Here is a 23,258-nt window from a genome sequence, read left to right on the forward strand (position 1 = left end):
GGGACTTCACACTCATCTCCAGGGAGGTGGCGGCCTGTCGGAAGTCAAGCTGGCTGTTAGAAGGTGTCTAGCCGTTGCTGCTTTGGCTCCAGTAAGAGGAGTGGGGTGGGCAAACAGTGTCCTGTTTTCTGATGGGGTTTGAATAAGACTCGGCTGCCTGCAACCCCAGGGGCTGGACTTGAAGACCCAGGAGGTTCTTTCCAGTTGCCTCGCGTTCCTCCAGCCATCCCCCTTTGCCCCAACTTACTGGGACCCTGTTGAGGGGCAAATGAGGTTTTCAGTCCACTGGTTTCTTTCTCTCTCTCCAAGCAGCCAATTCCTGCCAGTTGTGACGTGGGCAGCTGCTAAGTAGGAAGCATCCAGAAGCACTGCTGACACTCCCTTGCTTCATTTGTGCCAAAAAGTGTTTGCATTCACTTGCACATTCCCACAGTCTGTGACTTTTTTTTTTCTTCCTGTCCCTGTCTCTTGAGTGAACAGCACCAAGTAATCTCAGTTGACTGCCTTTCAGAGAGCCTGTCTGCTAGCTGCCCAGGATGCCTTCATGTCACCTCCTTGCCTAGTATACAGTGGTGATTGCCAGGGCAAAAAGGCTCCCTCTCTTGGTTTCCTCGTCACACTGACTCCATGCTGTCCCCATGCTGAGTCTGGAGCAGGGAGTCCTCTGTCTGCATGTGCGGAAATGCGCAGGGGGGCTGTTGGTATCCTTTTGTTGCTTCCCTTTGCCATGGTAAGCAGGCCTTGTGTACATGCCCACAAAACACAATTATGTAGGCAGCTGCCTTTTAAAATGCAGATTTCTGGTTTTGATGGGCTGTTTCATGGTGCTAATGAATTTAGCCTCTCATGGCTATTACAGGGAGTGACAGGAAGGGCACCTGGGAGGTGAAGTTGCATTGTCCTCGTGTTATAGAGTGGAAACTGAGGTACCAGAATACTGTGGAACTTGCCCAAGGTTGCACAGGCAGTCTGTGGCAGAGTTGAATACCAAAACCTAGGCACAGACTTGCAAGTCAAGCCCCACCTCCCTGCCCCCTCCCCATCATGAAAGTGCTTTTAAATAAAGGGGGAAAGCCCATGAGATTTTTTTTTTAAATGATGCAGTTGGGTTCTGCCCCATTGCCTTCGGGAGGCTGAACCCAGAGGGTTGTACTGACAACTTTTGTCAGCTGCAGTCAGAAATGGGCTTCTTGGATAATCACGGTACTCGACTGCAGCTCTCAGCTAAATACTGAACTTGGCAGAAAATCCCAAGTTAGCAGTGCTGCGGGTCAGGGGGCCTGTCCATTGCATAACCCGCAAGACCATTCGGCTTTGTCGCCATGCATTTTTATCTGTAGCGGAGACCAGCTCTGGAATTCGTCTCCTGCAGCCTGTTCAAATGACAAGCGAGCTCTTTTTCAAATGGCGCATGCAGCAATGTGAGGTCTTGTGGGAGTTTTGTGATTGTGCGCACAGTCCTGCTCACTTTGCATTTCGTTAACCCCCTCATGGCCTCATTGCCAGGGCCTGAGAGTGCTGCTGTGATAATTGCACGCTAAGTGGGTACATAAACCAGTGCGTGTTTGTATGTCCTTTTTGGAAATGTAGACCATAAAATATCAGTGTTGAAAATCCCTAAGCAGGATGTGAAGCCAACTGCTATTTCCCAGTTTCTGCCTGCCCAGTTCTCCCTTGCCTTGCTCCGGTCAGTCAGATTTGTTAATACTGAACTTTTCGTTCTGTGGGAGGGTGGGCAGCGAGGAGGTTCCAGCCTGCTGAGTTTTCTGGCCAAGTGTGATGTGTGCTGAAATGCAGGCCAACCTCATTATACCAAAAACTGGCTTTTAACAGGCCCATCAGCAGGAACTGATTTCTTTTCTTTTTAATTAGGATGATGCCTCAGATGGACTAACCTCATTGTAGTGAACACTCTTCTAACAAGATTTTCTCCCCGTCCCATAACTAGCTCAGACCCTGCTAGTCGTGCAGCTGCTGCTGCCTGGTGCCCAGCACACCCAAGAAGCTGAGTACTCCCTAGGTTGTTAGCGTGCCCAGAGTCTTATGCTGGTGCAGGCCTTTGGCAAGCAGTGAGCTACCTGATTGAAAGAGCAGTGTAATGCCTCTGACTTGCATTGGATGATGCTCCTTCTAAGCTTCATCCACAGCCAGCTGTGATTCCTTTTCCTTGCCCCTTCCCCTGTGTCTGCTAGTGCCTGTTGGATAAAGCTTGCAAGTGCCATGGGGCACAGGCTGCTCACACGTGGCAAGGCACAGACGGACCCTTTTTTCTGCCTGTGCAAATCGGGCCCTTTGTTCTGCCTTGTTTGGCTGGGGAGGCTGCCAGACCCCCCTGGGCAGAAGTGCATTGCCTCTTCCAAGGGTTCCCTCTCATCAGCCCTTGGGAGCGGAGCGTGGCAGGCCAATTTTTTGGGTGGGTGACAGCACACTGTGTCCCTGTTACCATGGCACTGGCCTAGCACAGACCCTGGTTAGCATCCCTGCTGGTTTTGGACTCTTGTCGGTCCTTGGAATAGGTGGGAACTTCGTGGCTCTTGCAACCCCAGAGATCCACTTGCTCTCCCCAGCCCAAGGGCGAGGTGCTCCTCCACTGCTACAGAGGCTCCTGTGTGGGATCACAGGTGTGGAGACCCGAGTTACCCGGCGAGCTGCTGTGACCCTGTCAGCACAAACAAGTACAAGTTGAGCTGTCCTTTGTGTTGCGTTGTATGTCACATGGGTTAGTCCAGGATTAATCCTGCTCAGGCTGAATGATCACAATAGGGCTTGGCAGTAAAGGCCAGTTTGTCTTCCTGAGAGCGCTTAGCAGTTGAGCCGCAGTGAAGCTAAATGGCCTCCCAATTCCCAGTGAAGAACCATGCCTGGACCGTTCTGTTTTCTTGCCCGCTGTTCCCCATAGCTCTAATTCAGCATCTCTTTCCTTATCACCTCTGCGGTCTCTTTTTGTCACCTGTGTTTGCCTAGATTTTTGATAATCCTCCATGGCATTGATTTCCCTCCTACAGCTGTGGACCCAACTCTAAGGCAGTATCTAATTGCAGGCTGTTCAAAGAGGAAGTGTCACCTCTCTGGCCTCTCAGGTGATAACCTTCTGAGCGTGGCAGCAGGAGCGTGTTTACTTTTGGTTTTGTGACAGCTGCAGCTGCACATAGGTTTCTGATAAGCCTGTCTGATAAGCCAGGGTTAAAGCAAATAATTAGCATGATGGAGGGGCTGCTGGCTGTGGCAGGGGGGGCAGGGCAAGGAGAAAGGATCTTTGGAAATAATGTTTCCACGCTCAGGAAATAGCAGCTTGCTTAGCTTTTGCATGCAGCCTGAAGCGATAGAGGGGCATTGGTATTGCTGGTAGTGAGGGTGCCTTATAGGTTGGTCAGAGCTGGGTGGCAAACTCATTTCTCCTCTATAAGCGAGATAAGGCCATTTCTCAGAGTCACGGTTGCCTCAGCCCTAAATCAGGACAACCAGAGTGTCCCATGGTTCCCAAATGGATGTGCGTGTTCAGCCCCTGTCACTTCAGTAAAATACCAAAAATGAAACCAGATAGGCAGCGTGGAGGGTGGGGGAAGCACAGCCTTCCCTCCCCTGTGAGCAGGGAATCGACAGCTGCAATCAGCCTTGAACAGAAACAGAGGAGCCACATGCAGCTCCCGCAAGCAAAAAAGACCCCAGTTGTCTCTGGAGCTTCAGGGCCGCTCCTCTATTTCCTGTTGGATGCCACTTCCCCCTGCTCCCAGCCAGACACGCGGTCTCCACCCTGCTCCCATCCAAAGCAAGGTTCCTGATATAATCTATGTTGTCCTGAGCTCTCGGTAGCTTTTGGCATCACAAAGCCCATCCCTCAGCAAGCACTTGTGCCCATTTGAGCAATTGCAGAACAGCTTATGATGCAGTCCCCTGTAATGACTGCATCCCATTCCTGCTACTAGTTTTTACCACAAGCCAGCAAGGAGAGAGACTTTGCAGCACACCAGCTGGCTGCAAGCATAGAACAAGTCCATGGTTTGGCTCTGGCAGAGCAAAATACAGTCGCTGCCAATGGACCTGGTTCAAAACTCTCTGAAAATCTCCCAGTGCAAATGGGATTTGAATGCAGTGGTATTTAAGGCCTCTTGCAGATGACTCTTGCCTCCCAGCTGCTCCCTTCCTCCACCCCCAGAGTCCTGACAAACTTCCTTTTTGTCCTGTCTGTCTGCAGCACAAAGCCAATGCATGAAAAAGCAGCTTCCCTGAAGAGCTCCCAGCGCACGCACAATCGGGAGAAGCTGGAGGCGTCTCATAAGGAGAAGAGCCTGGATTCCCTGGATGGCAGGTCAGCTCTCAAATCGGTTGGCTCAATTAGATCTGGTCACAGATGGACATCTGGAATCATTTCAGCTGTGGTCAGCTGACTGTGCACAGGGACTTTCGCTTTAAGGGCTGGTGTTGGACAGCTTCCCACCAGATGCGTGGGACCTCTCGCATACTCAGTGCAGTGTGCTTCAGCCAGTGCGGCCACTGCACCGCTGACCACATAACCTCCCTCTGGCTGTGTTCTCTGTTTTCTGCTCCCACAGACCCTGGGCATGGTCTGCGGTGTCCCTGCCACGTTAGAGTAGCATTAACAAGCTCAGAACAGCAGCCTTGTTATGAACCCTTGGGACCAGCTGGGCTGGGTATATCGATTGCTGCAGTGATGGCTTTCTGGCAGCCTTCTGAATTTGAGTAGGGCTTTCTAATGATGCTCTTTGCAGGAGTCTAGTGTCTGATATGCTGGAGATCAGCGAAAGGCTGAGAGACGGTGCTGATCTAGGCTGGGCCTGAGGTTCCCTGTCACGTTCGTCTTCTTTTGTGTGCCTGTTGCCAGTGAAAATCCCTCTGCCCCTTGAGTCAGAAATGGAGCCTTAGCAGGTAGGAAGTCCCTGGAGGAATTTCATGAGAGAATCCCAATCACTAGGATGGGATACTAGATAGACAAAGTAGGTGAGGGTTTCCTTTAGCTCCGGCCCTGGATCCCAGCAGCATCCGGACTTTTCATTGTCAGCAGACTCCAAAGCAAGATGAACCTAAAGAAGTCTGTTCCATCGGACCTAATGGTCCATCTGCTCTGAAATCCTGTCTCTGACAGTGGCAAATGCCAGGTGGTTCATGGGTGTAGGTGGTTCACGCTCATTTCCTACTGTAATGCCTTTTAAATAGCCACTGATAAACAGCAGGGGGAAAGGTACATCTACACTGCCATCAAGCGTATGACTGCAGCTTGTGTAGTTAGATCTGAGCTAACTTGGGTACCAGTAGCAGTGTAACCACAGCAGCTCAGAGCTCAGCCGCCCTATGCTGGGGGTACCTCTCTTGTATTTGCTTTGTAGGACTGGTGGGCTTTTCGCCTGACTAGATTCTCTTTCTTGCAGTCTGCATCTGAATGAAGGTCTGAAGGATGAGGAAGTGAAGAAATGTCACAGAGAAGTGGTGAGTCAGTTTGGGGAAAGCAGGGGAGGAATGGTTGCTATATCTGAACTTTCCACTGCCCACAGTGGGCTGCAACATGCAGATTGCAGGTTACTGCCTCACTGCCAGTGGGGTCACTGGGAATCTCTGCCTGAACGCTGAGCAAATGCATCTGTGTCTGACGGACCGAAAACTTCTGGGGTTTGATTACTAGACAGTATCTCCCTATGTGCCTAAGTCATACAAGTAGCAGTGTCTGAGTCCAGTCCTCGTAGGTCCTCTGCAGAGCTACCCAGAACAGTTTGGGTATTAACTCTTTGTGCTTCCTGTCAGTCAGTACCAATTTAAGTGCCATTTTTCCTGTTGGCTGACAAAGTCAAGTGGTGATAAAATGGCACTAAACGAGAGATAAGGGACCGGGGCCCAAAGGGCAGTGAGAATAGGCGTGCAGAAGAGAATATATCTCACACTTTGCTCTGAGAGGATAATATCCTGCTTTGTTAAGAGTCCAGCCAGTCCAGACACCCCTTGGCTTCCCTTTCTGATCAGAAAACGTGTGTGATGGTGCTTGCAGCACAGTGCACATATGAACTCAGAGCTGTGCTTTCTGAGGCAGCCCTGTTGATTCACCATAGTCTTGTCTCCCTTTTCCCCAACTCACAGCACAATAGGGTTAAATATGAAGACCTTGTCCGCACTTTTCCCTGGTAAACTGAATGACCAAATTGCTGACTGTACTTATCTCAGTTCCAGTTAGGAAACTTCACTTTTAAAAACTTGCTTATTGGGTCTGAAGTGTCAGCGGAGAGAAAAAGTACATGGCCAAGGCTGAGATGCCACACAGTACAGGAGGAATACCAGTTGAAACCATATTGCAATACAGCACACCAAATAAACCAGCTTGTGCTAGGCAGCCTGATAACGTGTGAAGCTGAGAGCAGGAACTCTGTTTGTAAGGTCACTGTGAGCAAACAACGCTCTTAACCCTGCAGTTCACCCTTTCTGTGGGTCACGGAGGAGGAGAGGGGGAATAAGGGAAGGGAGGTGGTAGGGGAAGGGGCAAAGCTGTTGCTTAATTGCCTGTATTTCTGTCAGGGTTCAGGCCTCTGTATTTATGTGAGACATGAGCTCTCTACAGGATCATTGATACCCTCTGTGCACAAGAAAGGGTTTTAAATGGGGCTTCTGTCAAGAGGCTGTGTTCAGGCGAGGTCCCGGACAGAGGTGTTCCAGCCAATCAGGCCAACAACAGAGCATCCCAGTCCCAGATGGAGGAAACTTGGAGTGAGTGTTACAGCTTAATGAGATCATTACCTTGCTGTTCACAGCTTGTCAAAATTGTCATAGCTGGAGACGTGCCCAGGGCACGTGGCAGAAGGAGCCTTGTGACACCTTATCTCTCTGGGTTCCTGGAGGCTGAGCCTGGAGCTATCATGGTATAATCAGTAGGAGCGACATGTGCTCAGGCATCTTGGAGAAGAGTGAGTGATAACTAGCACAGCTGCTGCAGTGCAGATGGTGCTGGTGTAATGGTATGTCCTGAGGCAGTGGGGCTCTCCTCACTGGCCCAACACTTGGAAAGCACTCTGTCCAAATTTGCAGATGACATAGAACTATGGGGTGAAGTAAACACACTGATGGGAAGAAACCGAATCCAGGCGGACCTGGACAGTTTAGAGAAGTGGGCAGAGAACAATAGGATGCAGCTCAACAAGGACAAGAGCAAGGTGCTGCACCCAGGGGAGAGGGAATCACCAGCACACCTATAGGCTGTGGGATGACCTTTTCAGAAGCACAGCGGCAGAAAGAGATCTCTGAGTCGTTGTCGACTCCAGGAGGAATATGTCGTCAATGTGATGAAGTAATTAGCAGAGCTAACTGCACTTTGTCATGTGTTAGTAGGTGCATCATGAACAGGTCCAGGGTGGTGATGCTTCCCCACTATGTGGCACTGGTCAGGCTGCAGCTGGAGTACTGCGTCCAGTTCTGGAGGGCCACTCGTATGGTTAGAGACCTGCAAGGAAGGCCCTATGAGGAAAGGCCGAGAGACCTGGACTTTTTCAGCCTCTACAAGAGAAGGCTGAGAGGGGGATCTTGTGACGGTACACAAGTTCACCAGGGAGGGGGCAGCAGGGAATAGGAGATGCTCTGTGTACCAGGACACCCCTTAGAATAACCAGGAACAACAGCCACAAGTTGACAGAGAGTAGATTTAGGTTGGACATCAGAAATAACTTCTTCATGGTCAGGGCTGCCAGAATCTGGAGTGGGTGTCCAAGGGAGGTGGTGCTCTCTCCTACCTTGGGGGTCTTCAAGAAGAGACTGGACAAACACCCGGCTGGGATCATGTGACTTCAGTGCTCTTTCGTGCCAGGGGCTTGGACTCGATGATCCATTGAGGCCCCTTCCAACCGTAGCGTCTATGAATCTCTGAACAACACCATTGCTCTCTGTGTGCTGGCCACTTCTTGCAGCCAGCTGTCCTCAACAATGGGGCATTGGCAGTGCCCTTATCTCCTCTGCTTCTAACCATGGCATGTGATAGGGTGCTGTGGACATTTCTGGTTTCGTGTGATGTCGGGGTCCAAACTAGTGATTTGAGGGAATCCTTTGCTAAATGGTTGTTTGTGGATGCAAGAGGCTGGACTCAATGGCCCAGAAGGCCCCTGTTGGGCTTCTATCAGGCCTGTCTTCCCCATGTGGAAAGCAGAGAAGTTTATGCACATATGTGGTCTAGTATAGATATAACACGATCTCATAGATATACACAGACACACACACATTATATATGTGTGTGTGTGTGTATGTGTATATAAACGTGTGTGTGCGCATGTGTACATTCTGTGTGTGTATATGTATGTATATACAATCAGCTTAACATTGTATAGAAGCAAATCATGCACTGCCATACAGCTGACACTTGTGTTAATCACAGCTGACTGTAACACGGCTAAATAATACAAGACTGGTGGGGTCCTCATAGCTATGCTATGGTTCAGCCCATGCACTGGAATTTGAGCTCCTTTGTTGCTTGACAAACTCCACATATGTTCAGCCACTGACTGAGCAAAGAGCATGTGACAGATTTCCTGGAATGGTCCCATTTAATTTTTCCCTTTCTGCTTAATCTTGTGGAACGTGGTCATCAGACATTTACTGAAGCTTCATAGCCTTTGACAGAGGTTGCTTCTGCAATTCGTGCTTCCATATTCTTTAGCCAAAAGTTTGCTGAACAGAAGGTGCGAGCGAGAATCTATTGCTCTTTTTAGAGCATTAGTCAAATAGTTGCTTGTTCATGTTGATTTAAAAAAAAACAACCCGCCCCCACAGGCTCCTGGATTTCCTAGCGCTCAGGAGATCTGTGACAGTTTTACCATATACCCCACCGCTTGCTTGTTCTCCACTTACAGGCTGAGATTTTACACAGTTGCCCTGTGACACTTGTGTGCCCTGTTTGGTGTATTGATCTGGGTTTACAATGCTGTTCTGTTCTGCATAATAGCATAGTGTTCTGCACCTGATCTGCTTGAGAGCAGGTGCAGTGAGGTCTGTGATCTGGGCACAGTGCCTTCATGCGTGTAGGCAGATGGAGTGCTGACAGTGCCCCGTGGAGGTCTGAACGGGTGAAGGACAGGTGATAAATTAAATGCATCTGCCTCTCTTCCCAGGGTTGGTTTGCAGTGACTCTGGCCGACTACTTTTGGATACAAAGGGCACATGTAGAAAGGAGTGTTATTTAGAACAGCGTTGTCCAACTAGTGGTCCTTGAGCTGTGTGCAGCCCACAAACGGTTAACATGTAGCCTGTGGGGCCCAACGGTCAACTTCCTTGCCCCATTGCACAGGAGAGCCCACAGTCCACCTGGTGGGGAGGGCCATGTGCTGGGAGCTGCACATCGGTACCCCACACAGCCTTCTGTTGTGCCGGAGCCCGAGAGGCCTGGTTTAGACGGTTGCGTGCGGGGTGTCCCAGTAGGGAGCTTGAAGGAAATTCCAGCGTAGTTGTGAGTCACTGCTGTCCTGTGATCCACTGGGTCACGGTTTTTCTGGTTCGCTTTTGTCAAGACTAGCGAACACCAAGAGCAGGCTGAACAAACAGTGCAGGGTGATGAAAATGAGGAAAAAACCTAGCACAGAGGACCCTGCTGCTATGAGACATGAGGCTTTGCTCACCCTCTTGGCGTGAGCAACCATGAGCTGGTTGAAGTCCAGTAGCGTTGCCTCAGCTGATCCCAAGGGCTGGCTTTAACTCATGATCTTGACCTGTCATGTGGAGGCTGACTGAGGAGCCAGCTTCCCCGATGTCTCTCCTTGCCCTGAGCCACTCTTGAACAGATTGGCTTTGCAGTTCCTTTTCCTGAAATAAATGTAACCCTTCTTTGGCTTCGGTCAGGATTTTCTTGAGGGACAAATGGCTGAATTGTAATGCTGAATTGGCTTCATGCTCCGGTACAGCAGTGTGGTTGGTTGAGCACGGACGTGTTCCTGCCTCTGCCCTGTTCTGGCATAAGAACACCAGTTTTCCTGCTCCTTCCAGGAGTAACGGGACAATCCCAGGCAGCTACCTTTGCAGAGGCTGAGATGGCTCTGCTCCTGTGTGTGTCTGAATTATAGCCAGGCCCGGGCCTGCAAATATGGTATAGTTGAGTCAGTTGCTTAGAGGCATGGATGTATTTTAACAAAATATTTGGAATATTACTGAGAAGTGGCTGGGAGCGTTACAGGCACCGGGCAGAGAGCCACGCTGTTGGAGTCTTCTACACAAGCTGGACATGGGCAGGAAGAGAATGAGATGGAAGTGAGGTCCTGGAGTTTCTCAAGGCATGGTCGTTCCCCCTCCTTTCAGTGGAGCTGTGCTTCCCTTTGCTTTACACCTCAGTTTAGGGGGGGCTGGTGCTTTACACCTGGGGCAGGGGGCTGGACTCTGATCTTCCGAGGTCCCTTCCAGCCCTAAGGTCTATGAAATCTCTCAAGGCAGCTGTTCTGTCGGCCTAGCACTCTGTCTGCGGCCTGATACGTTGTGGTGGCCCTGTCGTGCCCAGATCTCAGCATTACTGAAGCCAGTGAGTTTGGCTGGAGGCCAGGGCCTCTTGCAGGGACCTTGACAGAGATTATAACTTGTCCTCCCAGTGATGGAGGATGAAGGGCAGACATTTCTGTGGTTCTCTGTTCCCTTGGCTGCCTGTGGGACCACGAACTGGGATGTAGCATTGTCCCAGCTATAAAAGCAAGAGGGGCAGGCATGGGTTACTAATAAACAGCTTGCTTGCTTTCTGTTTAGGAGCTGCTGTTGTGCAGTGGCCTACCTGGTTCACAGGGGCTCACGTGAGGTTTGTCGTGGTTATTTTTACTGTGGCTGCACATAGGAAGCCGAAGCCTAGTCCTAGATCAGAGCCCCAGTGTAGCAGATACCAGACAGATGCCACACCAAGGGGCAGTTCCCAGTTCTGTCCTGTGGGCTAATGTCTTCTGAGTGTTTCCGATGGAAATGCAGAGCTGACTTTCCTGTCTGAGCCCATTAGCCCAAGGGAGCAATTGACTTGACTGCTGGTGATTGAGATGTAGATAAGATTAGCTGTCTGAGACTAAGCCCAGGCAAAACTGACTTGATGCTCACAGGATGTCATTGGGGAATCCTAGGCTAAAGGGTCAGTTGGACAGTCTTGTAGCAAATCTGGTGCAGAGCAGTGAGTTGCATCTATATATTTTGCTCTTAAACATGGAACTGTTTAAACACCAGCAAGGTGCAGATGGTACTGACTGTCAGGCCCACAGGACTGTGCAATGCCTTTTCCACCTGAGAACACCCATGCTGCTGTTGAATGCCGTTTTCATTGTCACACTCTATTTTTGGTGTCTCTTAAAAACATAACTATTGCTCAAATGATCTGCCTTGATGAAGGGTGCGAGGCAAGTTTGTCACTGTGTTTGTGAATAAGGGGAAGTAAATCTGGTAGGCCAAAAAATCTTGGCTCTGGGAAAAATTGACTTGAAACTCAAATGTTCATCCAGAAATGACCTGAACAAAGGAGCCTAAAGCCAATGAGTAGTCTAGGTGTGCAGCATTGCCTTCTATTAGCTCAGACTAGAACTGCTCAGCTGTGCCACCTTGCTAAGGGAGTTTCCAAACAACTCAAGGGTCAAGGCCCTCCATTTTGGCAATGGAAGGATCTGGGTCCTATCCCCTCTGTGTCCAAATTCTGAGAGTTTAAGATGCCTGGCACAGTGGCAGCCATACGTGTCCAGGTGCTTCTTGCAACACTGAAGTTAAAGTCGTTAGCATGGCTAAAGCTGCCCCTGGAGACCTGTCTGGGGCACCATGCTTCAGGAGAGGGAGAGAGATTCCAGAAGAGAGCAGCAGGAATGATTGGAGGTCTGACCTGTATAAGAAAAATCTGGGACACCTAAGATTATTTAGTAGGGGATGTCGATACATCTTCAACTACTCAAAGGGTTATTATAAAGAGGATAGGGCTGAATTGTCCCATCCTCACTGAGCTCTGAGAAGAGGAGGCTGTGGGCTTAAGTTGTAAGTAGAGAGATTTAGGCTGGAGATTAGGAGGAACTTTCTAATGAGGACGGTGGTTAAGCACAGGGAACAGATCCTCTAAGGAGACTGTGGAATCTCCATCGCTGGAATTTTTTAAATGCAGATTTGGCAAACATTTGCCTGGGGTAGTTCAGACAAGGATGAGCTTTCCTTGAGCAGGAAACTGGAGTAGATGACCTGTGAAAGTGTCTCCCAGTTAGGCTTAACTATGATTCTGCCCAGCCTCTAGCCAAGAAGTAAATGTTGGTGGGGAGGGGTATTGTGACATTTAACCCCACCTAAATGCATGTTTTGTACTTTTACATGAAATGAATTCTCTTCCGTAGTACAAAGGTCTCTGGGGTAGATCTAAGAGGGGAAGATGGGAAGGGGAACATTTGATCTTGGACTTGATGTCTGTGTCAACAAGGTCACCAGATAGTTCCTCAACCACTTGACTGTGTCTGTTTAATTTCTAGATCTCAACTAAATGCAACTTGCAGTACCACAAGCTGTTCAAGGACATTCCCACAGAGGAGAGCGTCCTGAAAGGTAAGCACTGGAGGCAGTCTCAAGGGAGCAATAAGACGCCCACCATGCCCTGGAGAGGACAGGCTCTGAAGACCAGCTGGCCTCACTGTCCCTGCTGTCAGCCAGAGTGTGACTGAGATCAGAGGCTGGGATGGCAACAGATGGCAGAACCTCATTGGGCCCCTTTGCAGGACAAATGGGTTCATTGATCCGGGAGACCAGAGCCTTCAAGTCTTTGCAGGGTCCTGGATTCCTAGAAGTTTGATCATCGTAGCCTGAGCTGTGCTGGTAGCTTGTTTAGCTTATACTCTGGTTACCAGGGTTTGCTGGGGAGAACCAGTGCTTTCCAGCATCAGTTTGAGGTGCAGTTGGATGAGCCCCTGCCATTTTTTAGTATCAGGTGCCCCTATAGTGAAGGGAAGGAGAGAATGTCTTTCCTCTGTGGCCACAGACCTGTAGCCAGCAGCCCCTCCAGTCAGGTGACTGACAATTTGGGGGAGTCCCCAGAGATGATACCAGCCAGCGGTGGTTCAGGGTCCTTCAGCTGTGGCATTGGTTTTATAGTCCACACTGTAGTAGCTCCTACTGCCATACTGCCGTTATGTGTTACAGTCTGCTCCTGTGCGCTTCAGAGAGACATCCTCATTCAGGGACGGCTCTACATCTCCCCCAACTGGCTCTGCTTCTATGCAAACCTCTTTGGGAAGGACATCAAGGTAACGCTGTGCTGATGTTCTTTGCCTGCCTTTCTTTGGTAAGGACCTGAAATCTCAACACAAAGCCCAAGCACAGATACCAGCATCTGGCAGCAACACCCTTTCCCCAGCCCAGCTTCCACTGACCTGTCCCCAGTGGTGTCTCATCTCATTCTGTCATTGCAGCCTGCTTACGTCAGCAACACTGACTCCCAAAGAGAACTCATTCCTCTTGGGATACAAATGCCTGCATCTGCCTTCCTTGCAGTCCCCATTTAGCTTTAGCAGACGGGACTCCTAGCTCTGGGCAAAGGGCTGTTTTCGCCAGACTTCTTTTCCAAGAGACTGAAATCATCTTCCTTTCCCTCCAGACTAAAGTCATCTCTTAAGAGTGTCAAATAAGGGTGTAGAAAGTAAGATTGTATGTGTGTGTATGTACGCGTGTATAGAAGGGAGACATTTCTTCCGTCTCTCGTCTCTATCCAATAACCCGGAGAACTTTCTTATTGGAAACAAATCCTGCTTTTGTTTAAAATTCCACATCCCAAAACATTTTAGAATCTAAGCCTGGTTCTGCAGCAAGATCAAAGGATTCTAGCGGATTTGAATTTCTCTCAACTCCTTCTGCTTGAAGTATAATTTGACGTTTTGAGTTAATGTTGCATCTGATAAAGAACTTTTTTAGAACCCATTTCCTTTAACACTGTGCTAAATAGCTGAATTATTTATATCGGCAGCCGTTCCTATGTAAACAAAAAGCTGATAGAAGTAATGTTAGTTAGTTTTCAAAGTTTAGCATGTTTTGATGGAGTTATTCAGCTATAAATCACATCCTGGTTTATTTTTAACCGTGGCCTTGATTCCAGGGACTTGCGGGTTTGTTTTTTGTTGGGTTTTTTTTAATTTCTTCCCCTTGACTGATCTCTATAGAGAGCTGCTCTGTTTGTATTGGCTGGTGGATCCTTTTTTCCCTTAGCTGTATTGAAAATGTCGATGCAGGAAATGTTTCGGAGCCAAGGTTGTAACAGAGTTCTGTGACACGTACTGACAAGCAGTCCAAGTAAAATTACCTCCAGGCAACAATCAATATTTGGGCAACTAGTGTAGACAGTAGACAGCAGATAATGTTAAATTGCTGTATTTGTAAAGCAATTGTGTGCATGCACATGCGAACACGCATGTGCACATACACATACACATTGAAAGGCCACCAAGCCAGGCATTCGGAAGTTATTAGGTACCAGAATTAGGGTTGTCCATGCAACCCTAATTTAGCCACTTTGTATCAGATAGCTCAGAACAGACTTCATGGATATGAATGATGCATAATGCCTTCCTATCGGCCTGCTGCCTCAAGCCAGTGCACAAGATGGATGGCGCTCCACTTAAAAGCAGCTGTTCATGTTTTGTTTGATTCTTACCAGTCAGTAGGTGGCCTTATGGCTTATTTAATGCACGAAGTTCAAACATTGCTTTGAATGAAGAATCTGCCCACATAGGATTTTTATGATGCTTCCAGCTCTGCTTATAACACGTGTGTGCTGTTCTGTGTTGCAGGTGGTTATCCCAGTGGTCTCGGTGCAGCTGATAAAAAAGCACAAGACAGCCCGGTTGCTGCCCAATGGCCTGGCTATCACCACCAATGCCAACAGAAAGGTAATATCTTGGGTCTTCTCTTCATGTCCTGTTAGCTGTTTTAGTGCCAGGGCACCAAAATAAACACTACAGCTCTAAGAGCCTTTGCTTCGGTTTGGACCCTCTGAATTTCAGTGCGTTTCTGGTTGGAACTGAACAACCTGGCAAACTTCCACTGCGTTCCAGCTGAACCCTTGAAGCCGGCTCCTGAGGGAGTGAGGGACTGGTGGGAATGTCTGCCTTGTTTGTTCAAATGTCAATTTGAGCAGCAGAGCTTCCAGCGAAGGTGGACTGAGTTCGGTGTTCACATGGACTCTGGCATATAGGAAGGTTGCCTGGTGCCGCATGCTGATGTACACTTGGCTGATTGTAATGTCTCTTCTGCAAAGAGTGCCAGGGAATATGGACTGATCAGAACCTGGTATCATGCTTCCTCTCACCCAGTCCTGTGCTGGGCTTTTGGGTTAGTTTTTACCTGGAGGGAAAAGTATCAGTTCCCCAGTTCCTAGTGTGGCTTCTAACCAGGTAATAAAGGCTGAATCCCGTGAAACATAAAAGTATCTCATGTCGGGGGTTGTCAACCAGGGGTATGCGTACCCCAAGGGTACTTAGAAAGGTTGTAGGCGGTGTGGGCGGGGACAACACAGCCTGGGGCACAACAGTGTCATCTCCCCTGACACGTTTGCCTCCTACCCAGGGGAGGGACACGCTGGGTGCCGCCAGCCCTACACAGCACACCATGGCACCTCCCCGCCCGCCTCCCCAGCTCACTTTCCTGATTTGGCTGCTACCCCCTTACAGCAGAGCTGCGAGGGTCTGAATGGTGGGGGGAGTGTATTTTTGTGCCCACCCCTGGGAGCACATGATTGGCTAGGTGCGAAGCCGATCAGCAGCCTGCGGAGCCATGACCAGCCAGGGGAAAGCGGCGCGGCGTGTGGCCGAGCAGGGCAGCAGCAGTGGTGGCGGGGGTGGCCACTGTGTGTCAGCCCCTCTTCCCACATGCGTGCCTTCCCTCCCCCGTGCTGCTGCTACATGCACCCCACAGGAGGGCACGTGGGGGAGGTGCATGCCCCCAGACCAACATGTGGGGCAGGGCCGGCCGTGTGCTGCTGTGGGCCGGGGCAGCGCTGGGCTGTTCCCAAGGTGGTGTTGGGCCTGGCTGTGCTATGGCCCCTCCCATAGTCCCGCTCCCAGTATCACCACTGCCTGCCCCAAGTGCAGCCTGGCCCAGGCCCTGCGGGGAAGAGCCCAGTGCAGCCCTGGCTCCAGCCTGCAGCTGCAGCCCACCCTGCCCCCTGCTCAGATCTGGGGGGGGGGGGGGGGCACATGCCCCCATGCCCTCTTGGAGGTGTACTTAGCAATGGGAGCCACCCCACTCCCCTGTCCCTGTGCAGCTCAGTCTCACGCCCCACTCCAGCTGCACAGCGCCAGCCTGAGCCCCTCCCTCACCTCATCACTCTCTCCCTCACTTTCTTTGTGACTGGACTCGGGGGAGGGGGGCAGACGAGACCCCCACACTGCAGGAGGGAGTGGGGCAGGGGCAGGGGTGAATCATTCACCCCACCCCACTTCCTCCTGCACTGCGGGGGTTGTCCCACCACCTGGCCTGGCTGGGGCTCCATTCACCATGAATAGAGCCCTGGCTGGGCCAAGTCGTGGGACAACTGGAGCCTGGTGGCTCATCCAGGGGGGGCAGAGGTGGGCTCCCACTGCTGTGTGCACCACAGGGCAGCCAAGGGGAAGGCACGTGTCCCCCCGCCTTTAGCTCCCCTGTGCCATACCCCTGGACAAGCTGCTGGGCTCCACTTGTCCCACCACCCAGCCTGGCCTTGGCCCCACTTTCCAGCCCCTGCTCCTGCCTGTGCTCCGCTCGCTCCCTCATCGCAGGGGCCTTGATCTGCCCTCCCCTCCCCCTGCCCCTTCTCCCAAAGACTTACCTACTAGGGGGGTGGGGGTGAACATGCATGCGCTCAAACTCCCCCCAAATAATTTTTTCTTCCTCTGCCTATGTAGTGCCTGCCCCTGGCCCAGCCCCACTCCTTCCTGCACCATGGGGACCTCAATCTGCGCCCCCCACCCCCCTTAAAAACAAGAAAAAAAATATAAAGGAGTATACAATCTGAAACTTTGAGGCCAAAGGGGTACACTTGTTAAGAAAGGTTGAAAACCCCTGTCTTATGTTATTGCAGCCCAGGTGGCATGAGCTGAAGGTAATGGCTGAGGGTTTCTAATGCAGAACTTGGTATTCAAGCCCTTCTAGCAGTGAATTGTTGTACACTGTGACATCCCATTGGCTTGGATAGGGCTGATCCTGCCTCAAGCAGCAGGATGGACTAACTGACTGCTGGGGGGTCCCTTTCTGCCCTACTTCTCTTTGATTCTGCTTTTATTTTAAGTCAGCAATGACATCAAGAGTTGCGTGTTCCTCCAGCACCCTTGGCCTACTTCTCCTAACATGGAAGCCCAGTTATGTAGTGCTTCTGTTAAATCCAGGCACTTTTATATCACATGCTCTTTTTCTGAATGCCATACTGCCTAGTGCCAGCAGAAGCTCTTATCCAGGATATGAGGTTCCACAGCTGGAGCATAATTAGGGGCTAAGCCATTAAAAATCTGGACCAAATTTTAATGAAGAGGAGCTTTTAGAAAATAAAATCCCATCTAATCATTGGATTGCCAAGAAAATCTTTTGGGGAGGAATTAGTAACAGAGGACACATCTTCTGCGGGCAAGATTTTTTTTTAATAGGGGTTTCAGTTTCACCTTGGCAAAACTGAAGCTGGGAGGAGCTTTTGGAGGCTGCCAGTCTCTTGTACATGCTGTGCCGCCTGACACTGGAATGTGAGAGTAGAGCTAAGTAGCAGAGAAAACAGGCCCTGGTTGAGAAATTCTGCTTGGCTCTGACCTTCTTGGCTGTGGGAGAATAAACACTTCCCTCTGGGCCCTCTGGAGGTCAAACATGATATTCTTACTGCCAGGGCAGGGTGGCACCGTAGAAACCTGGTTCACAGAGGTAGAAGCTTTTGTTGGGGACAGTCAGATGCGTCTGATAAAATAGGCTGTCGCCTATGAAAGGTCATGTGTCTGAGCCAGTTAGTCTCTAAGGTGCCACCCTGCCCTGCCTTCTGCCTGACTTCAGACTAACTTGGCTAACCACCTTACTCATCTGTGTTCTTCTTCAGTGTCTCCTTCTGTATTTCCTTTGAGGTTACTGGCAGGTTAGGAAGGCACGGAAACAATCCCAGTTCCTTAATCTCATCAAGGCTAAGAAGCTTGAACTATCACTTTTTTTTATTTTAAAACTTAATTTGCCAAAGGGCTTCACACTTGCCTGGGCTTGGGCTGTGGTTTGGATTCCACCATAGTCACCCGGCAGGTATTTCCCCTTGATGCAAAGCTTTCCCTCCATCCAGATTCTCTTCCCAATTCAGTGTGTGCTCAAGCAGGCTCTGCCAGAACCGTGCACTCTGGAAAGGCTCTTATAAATGTCTGCATAGCCCTTTCTCCAGGCTACTTGCACTGGAGATCAAGGACTTGGACATTGTGGAGTACACTCGAGGGGTTAGTTTGAGGGCCTGCTGCCTTTGTCTGTGCCCTCTGTCATGCTGTAGGAAGCAATGAGGCAGGTGGCACTTTGCCCAGGGATGAGTCAGTGCTGAGCTAGTGGCCTTCCCAGTGCTAGAACATCGTGACACTTGAAGCCTCTGCCTTCTGGTAAAAGTTCATGTCTGATTCTTCTGAGTAATTAATAATCTCAATTTGTCCCCAGCCTCCTGGCTGTAGCTCCAGGACTTAGCATCCCAAAGTCCTCCAGAGTCACAGTGGAAATGGTCATTTTTTTCATGTCCTGTCCCATATTGCTGAGTAGCAGTGCTGAGAAGACAATGTTCCAGCCCAGAAGCAGCTGCATTTTAGTCCTGATAAACAGCTGACTCTGCAAGACCCAGTAGAGCTAGTTTCTCACTGAAATGGGGGTGTCTCCTCTAAGCAGGCTCTTGTTATATTTAAATATCCTTTCTTTTAAAGTCAGGTTTCCCCCAAAGTACCCAGCATTGGCCAGACAGCTTGCACTGAAGCCAGTGATAAACTACCATGGACATCAATGGGAGCTGAGCTAGGTAAATCCTTGAGACTCCCACCCTATATGCCCTCCTGGGAAAGGCATTTGCAGGGCTCCTGGCCTTTTGCGTGTTTGTGTGTGTGTATGTGCGCATAAAATTATGATGCGAGTAAGCATGTGTGTATCTTCTGGTTACAAAATGAGCTGTTCTCTTGCTGAGTCTGCAGCTCCTGTGCATCCTAATGGAGTGCTTAACCGAGTTTGGAGCTTTTGAAATGTGAACGCTGTTGAACCAGTAGCCAGCAAGGCCACATGCTTTTGGTTTGAACTCTGAGCGTCCAAGCAAAGAAAGGATCCAGCCCCTTAAGCAGCTCCTGTGTATCAGAGCCAGCGTGGTAGGCTGGTGGCCATGCAGTTTCACCACTCTCTCTTTATTTCTTTTCAGTACATCTTTGTGTCCCTGATCTCCCGAGACAGCGTGTATGATGTGCTGAAGAGAGTCTGCACCCACCTGCAGGTACAAACCCGATAGCTGACATATTAGAGGGAGAGCAAGACCCAATGAACAATTATGGTGCTGATGCTGGGGTGGATGTATTTTGGCGTCCCACGCATGGACCTTTTGTGATGCGTCTCCTTGTAGTTAGAGCCTTTTCCCCTGGAAAGCATCTGTTCTCAGGGCAAGAGAACAGACCTTATGATGAGAGGCTGAGAGTCATGGGACTCTTCAGCCTGGAAAAGTGCAGGCTCAGGAATTACCCCGTGGCTGACTAGAAGTATAAAAAGGGTATACATCAGGATCTGAGGGAATTCCTGTTCACCAGAGCACCCCAAAGGATGACAAGGTCACATGGTCACAAACTCCTCCAAGACTGTTTTAGACTGGACATAAGGAAAACCTTCTTTACTGTCCGAGCCCCCAAGACCTGGAATAGATTCCCTCCAGACATGGTGTAAGCACCTACTCTGGGCTCTTTTAAGAAACATTTGGACGCCTATCTTGCTGGGATCCTTTGACCCCAGCTGACTTCCTGCCCCTGGGGCAGTGGATTGGACTCAATCTTCTGAGGTCCCTTCCAGCCCTAATGTCTATGAAATCTTTCCATGTACTCTCTAATGATAACTATCACAACCGTTGGTGCAGGGGGGACCCTGGAGAGTTGGGACATGGAGCCGTAATCTGAATCATCAGGCTGTGTTTCATGGCTTCATTTATTGCCCAATCTACTTGCCCACTGAATCATGCACACACAGGGAGGATGGTGCAAACTCCTCACCTCTGGAGGCAGAGAGCAGCTGCAATGGGCAGGTGAAACTAAAGCCTTTTCCTTCTGTGTCTGGGTAGTTTCAGCTTCAGCTGTGTGTTGTTGGTGGCCCCTGATTTAGTAACTGAACTGCTGGGTGGTGAAATCTGTGTTCCTAACAGAACAGGAGGGTTTGGATGCACTGATAATTCTGGGGCTTCCTTTGGGTGCTGGCCACGTGTCTCTTCTTAGACAGTATGAGCATGGAGGCTGTCATAGCCCAACTCTTCCCTTTGGTGAGTGGGCGGTATGTGATGGCATCAGCTACTTAGAGGATTCCCAAGGCAATCCAGAGGGGGGTGACATGGTACATGATACACCAGACCCCACCAGTCTCTCTCTGTTCAGAGCAGGAGGGATGGACCTGGTGATCTCACAAGCTCCCTTCCAGCCCTCAACTTCTGTGAATCCATTAAAGGCAAATGACAGAATGGCCAAACCTGGGTAACCAGAAATAAGATGTGGCCAGAACAAACCCACAAGCCCTTTTTTCTTTGCCTGGAAGATGCACAGACCCCCTTCCCTTGGCACATGCCCTTGTACCAGGCTGGTAATGTGCTATCTGAACACAACAGGGAGGTACAGAATAGCGCCGTAGACATGAACGTGGGTGTCTCTGGGGTCCTCACTGTCCCGTCAAAGTGCTGCGTCCGTACTGGCTGCTGTTGGGCCTGGTTGGTATGGTTGGGGCTGTCAGCAGCCAGGGCTTCCCCTGCACTTTGCAGGCCGCTGGGTAGAATCTTCTACTGGCTCAGCTACCTGCTGCAGTAATCCCAACTCCGGTAGCTCTGTTATAGGCAAGGCTACTGCTTCAGTTCTCCCATTTGCAATAAAGCAGCAGAGGCCACTGGGGGCAAATCCACTGACTAGACTCTTTCACCATTAAGGGAAGCTAATAGCTGAGTGGTTCTTCCCCTTCACACAAGACCAAAGCCTCCCTTGCCTTGTCTGTATTGATTTAATGGGTGGCAGATACTTATACTTCCTTCTGGGAGAGCTCATGGAACATTTTCTTTCCAGCAGCTGCTGAAGTGGCTGTCAGGGAACAGGGAGTGGCTGAGGTCTGGGTACAAGACTGGGATGTCCTGAGATAGTTGCAGTTGGGTAGTAATAGATGCTTTTGCTTTATTGTGGCAGACGTTTGTTACCCTGTGGCAGGAGAGTACAGGCAGTCTGAGCTGATCCTATTCTTCAGCTGCCCTGGGTAGATGCTCTGGGGATTTGAGGGCCCCTCAAGCCCCTGGGGCACCTGCCTCCTTTTTCTGGTTACAGAAAGGCTCCCTGGGGAACATGAGGGTGCCTCTCCGTAAGTAAGGAAATCAAGGGTCCCTGCTCAGCCAGACCCATTCCCCACAATCGTAAGGGCAGGTCTGGCTGAGCAGGGAAAGTGGGGAAATCACATGGTGCCTTGTCCCTCAAGAGCAGGACAAGGGGCAACGTGTGTTGTGCCCAGTGAAGCAGATCAGCTGTATCGCGACACATCACAGCACAACTGATCTGTTTCATTGACAATGTCTGTTTCTAGCCTTTGAACCAGATCCTGCTCTACTTAAGCCTGACGCCTAAGCCTGATCCTGTCCTACCCTGGAAATCTACCAGTGCACGTACTATTGTAACACTGTCATCTCAGCTTCAAGCACAAAAAAACAGTGAGGAAGAGATGATCCACTCACCTTTTTGTATCAAGAGCCTTTTAGAGACTCCAGCTTGGAGGCAGAAAGGATTGTGCTTGGGCCTCTTGAGCACCAAATCGTTGGAGTACGATCTGGCCTTCTCTGCACTTGAACCACAAGGCCAGGTCACTTTTCCCACATTTAACCCTGTCTGGCTTGGCAAGCTTGGGCAAGTTGCTTTGCTTCTCTGTAAACCAGGCATAATTCTGCTTTGCTGCCTCCCTGGGGCATTGTAATAATTCATCACTTAATGTTCATAAAGTGCTTTGAAGATGAAAGGCTCCATATGCTTTGTACCAGGAAATACAGACAGACAGAAAACCTGCTTCCTATCAGTGTGTGTGTGTGAGATATTGAAAATTTATACATTAAATATAGTGATGCTGGAATGATGAGCAGAAATTAAGTACATATCCTAAATTGCATGACCCAAACATTTCAGTGCTGCATTTTAAAAAGCATTCACTGGACGTTCTCCCCTTTAAAATACATTGCCTTCTACTTTTTGGCTTTTAAAATATTTTTTACGTTTGTCATATAGAGGCAGGAGTCCAAATCCCGACCAGAAAATGTAATAGCTGTCCTGTTAGCTACAGTTGTCTTGCATTTCACTCCTTTGCTTCAAGTAACTGCTCATCATTTGGTTCATACCTAGACACAGATATGGTTCTTGACAAATGATGGGCCAGTGTGTGGAAAAAATTCACTCCCAAAGCATTTGGCTGTTAATGGATTCATATTATAAAACACATGTTGTAACGTTGGGAGCAATCCTGTTTTAACTGTCTTTGCCAGCAGAATTGGGCCAATTATGATTAATTCTTGTGTTGTGCAGCAGACTGAGTTTTGACTTAGCTGCATGCAGTAAGCTAGGTTAGCAGTTTCTAGGTCACTGATTAAACTAGGCTGAATCCAGTGAAGTCTCTGTTTTAATGGAGTGTGCGTGCATTATTTATAACCTCACCAGAGTCCTATTAGTTTGCTGGTATTTGCTTGACTTAACTGTCTTCAGGGCTTTTAAAGTTTTGGAGTAAAAATCCTGGTACAAACATGCTCAGAAGAAATTACAGGGGCAAAAGTCTGAAGGGAAGAAATCTGCTAGTCCTTAAATTGGTGACACGTAAGACGATTTTGTTTGTCATGGAAACCAAGAACTTGATGAAACTCCATAACTTCCATGATGTGTTTCTTTGCACTGTCAGATGGCAGAGAGCACTGGGTCCTGGGAGATGTAGTGCTACCAGAGATGATGGTCTGTAGCAGGGCTGTCTAACTTGCAAGCCACATGTGGTCCATAAGGGGTTAACTTGTGGCCTGCAGGCTCCCTTCTGGGTGGTACTCCCCCCACCAGTCCAGCTGCTGCCACAGCTGGGAGTCTCTGGGTTTCCCTTCCTTTCTTCAGGTTTAT

General features: G+C 49.6%; 1 protein-coding gene across 4 annotated transcripts in view; it reads left to right on the forward strand.

The window, feature by feature from the left end:
• The window catches only part of GRAMD2A (GRAM domain containing 2A), a 63,674-nt gene that overhangs the window by 19,360 nt on the left and 21,056 nt on the right, over positions 1-23,258 (forward strand). For 3 of the 4 annotated variants that reach the window (XM_090029208.1, XM_090029207.1, XM_090029209.1), the window contains 6 exons: positions 4,196-4,309; positions 5,388-5,445; positions 12,432-12,504; positions 13,096-13,199; positions 14,736-14,834; positions 19,319-19,390. In XM_090029208.1, the coding sequence (XP_089885334.1) occupies positions 4,206-4,309; positions 5,388-5,445; positions 12,432-12,504; positions 13,096-13,199; positions 14,736-14,834; positions 19,319-19,390 (510 nt within the window). In that variant the 5' untranslated portion in view covers positions 4,196-4,205. Of the gene's footprint in view, positions 1-3,736; positions 4,310-5,387; positions 5,446-12,431; positions 12,505-13,095; positions 13,200-14,735; positions 14,835-19,318; positions 19,391-23,258 lie in introns of those variants that run through there. The other variant, XM_090029206.1, reaches the window with a different exon arrangement.

Source organism: Crocodylus siamensis, chromosome 15 (genome assembly GCF_052110815.1).
Source record: "Crocodylus siamensis isolate JL-2025a chromosome 15, ASM5211081v1, whole genome shotgun sequence".
NCBI lineage: Eukaryota > Metazoa > Chordata > Crocodylia > Crocodylidae > Crocodylus > Crocodylus siamensis.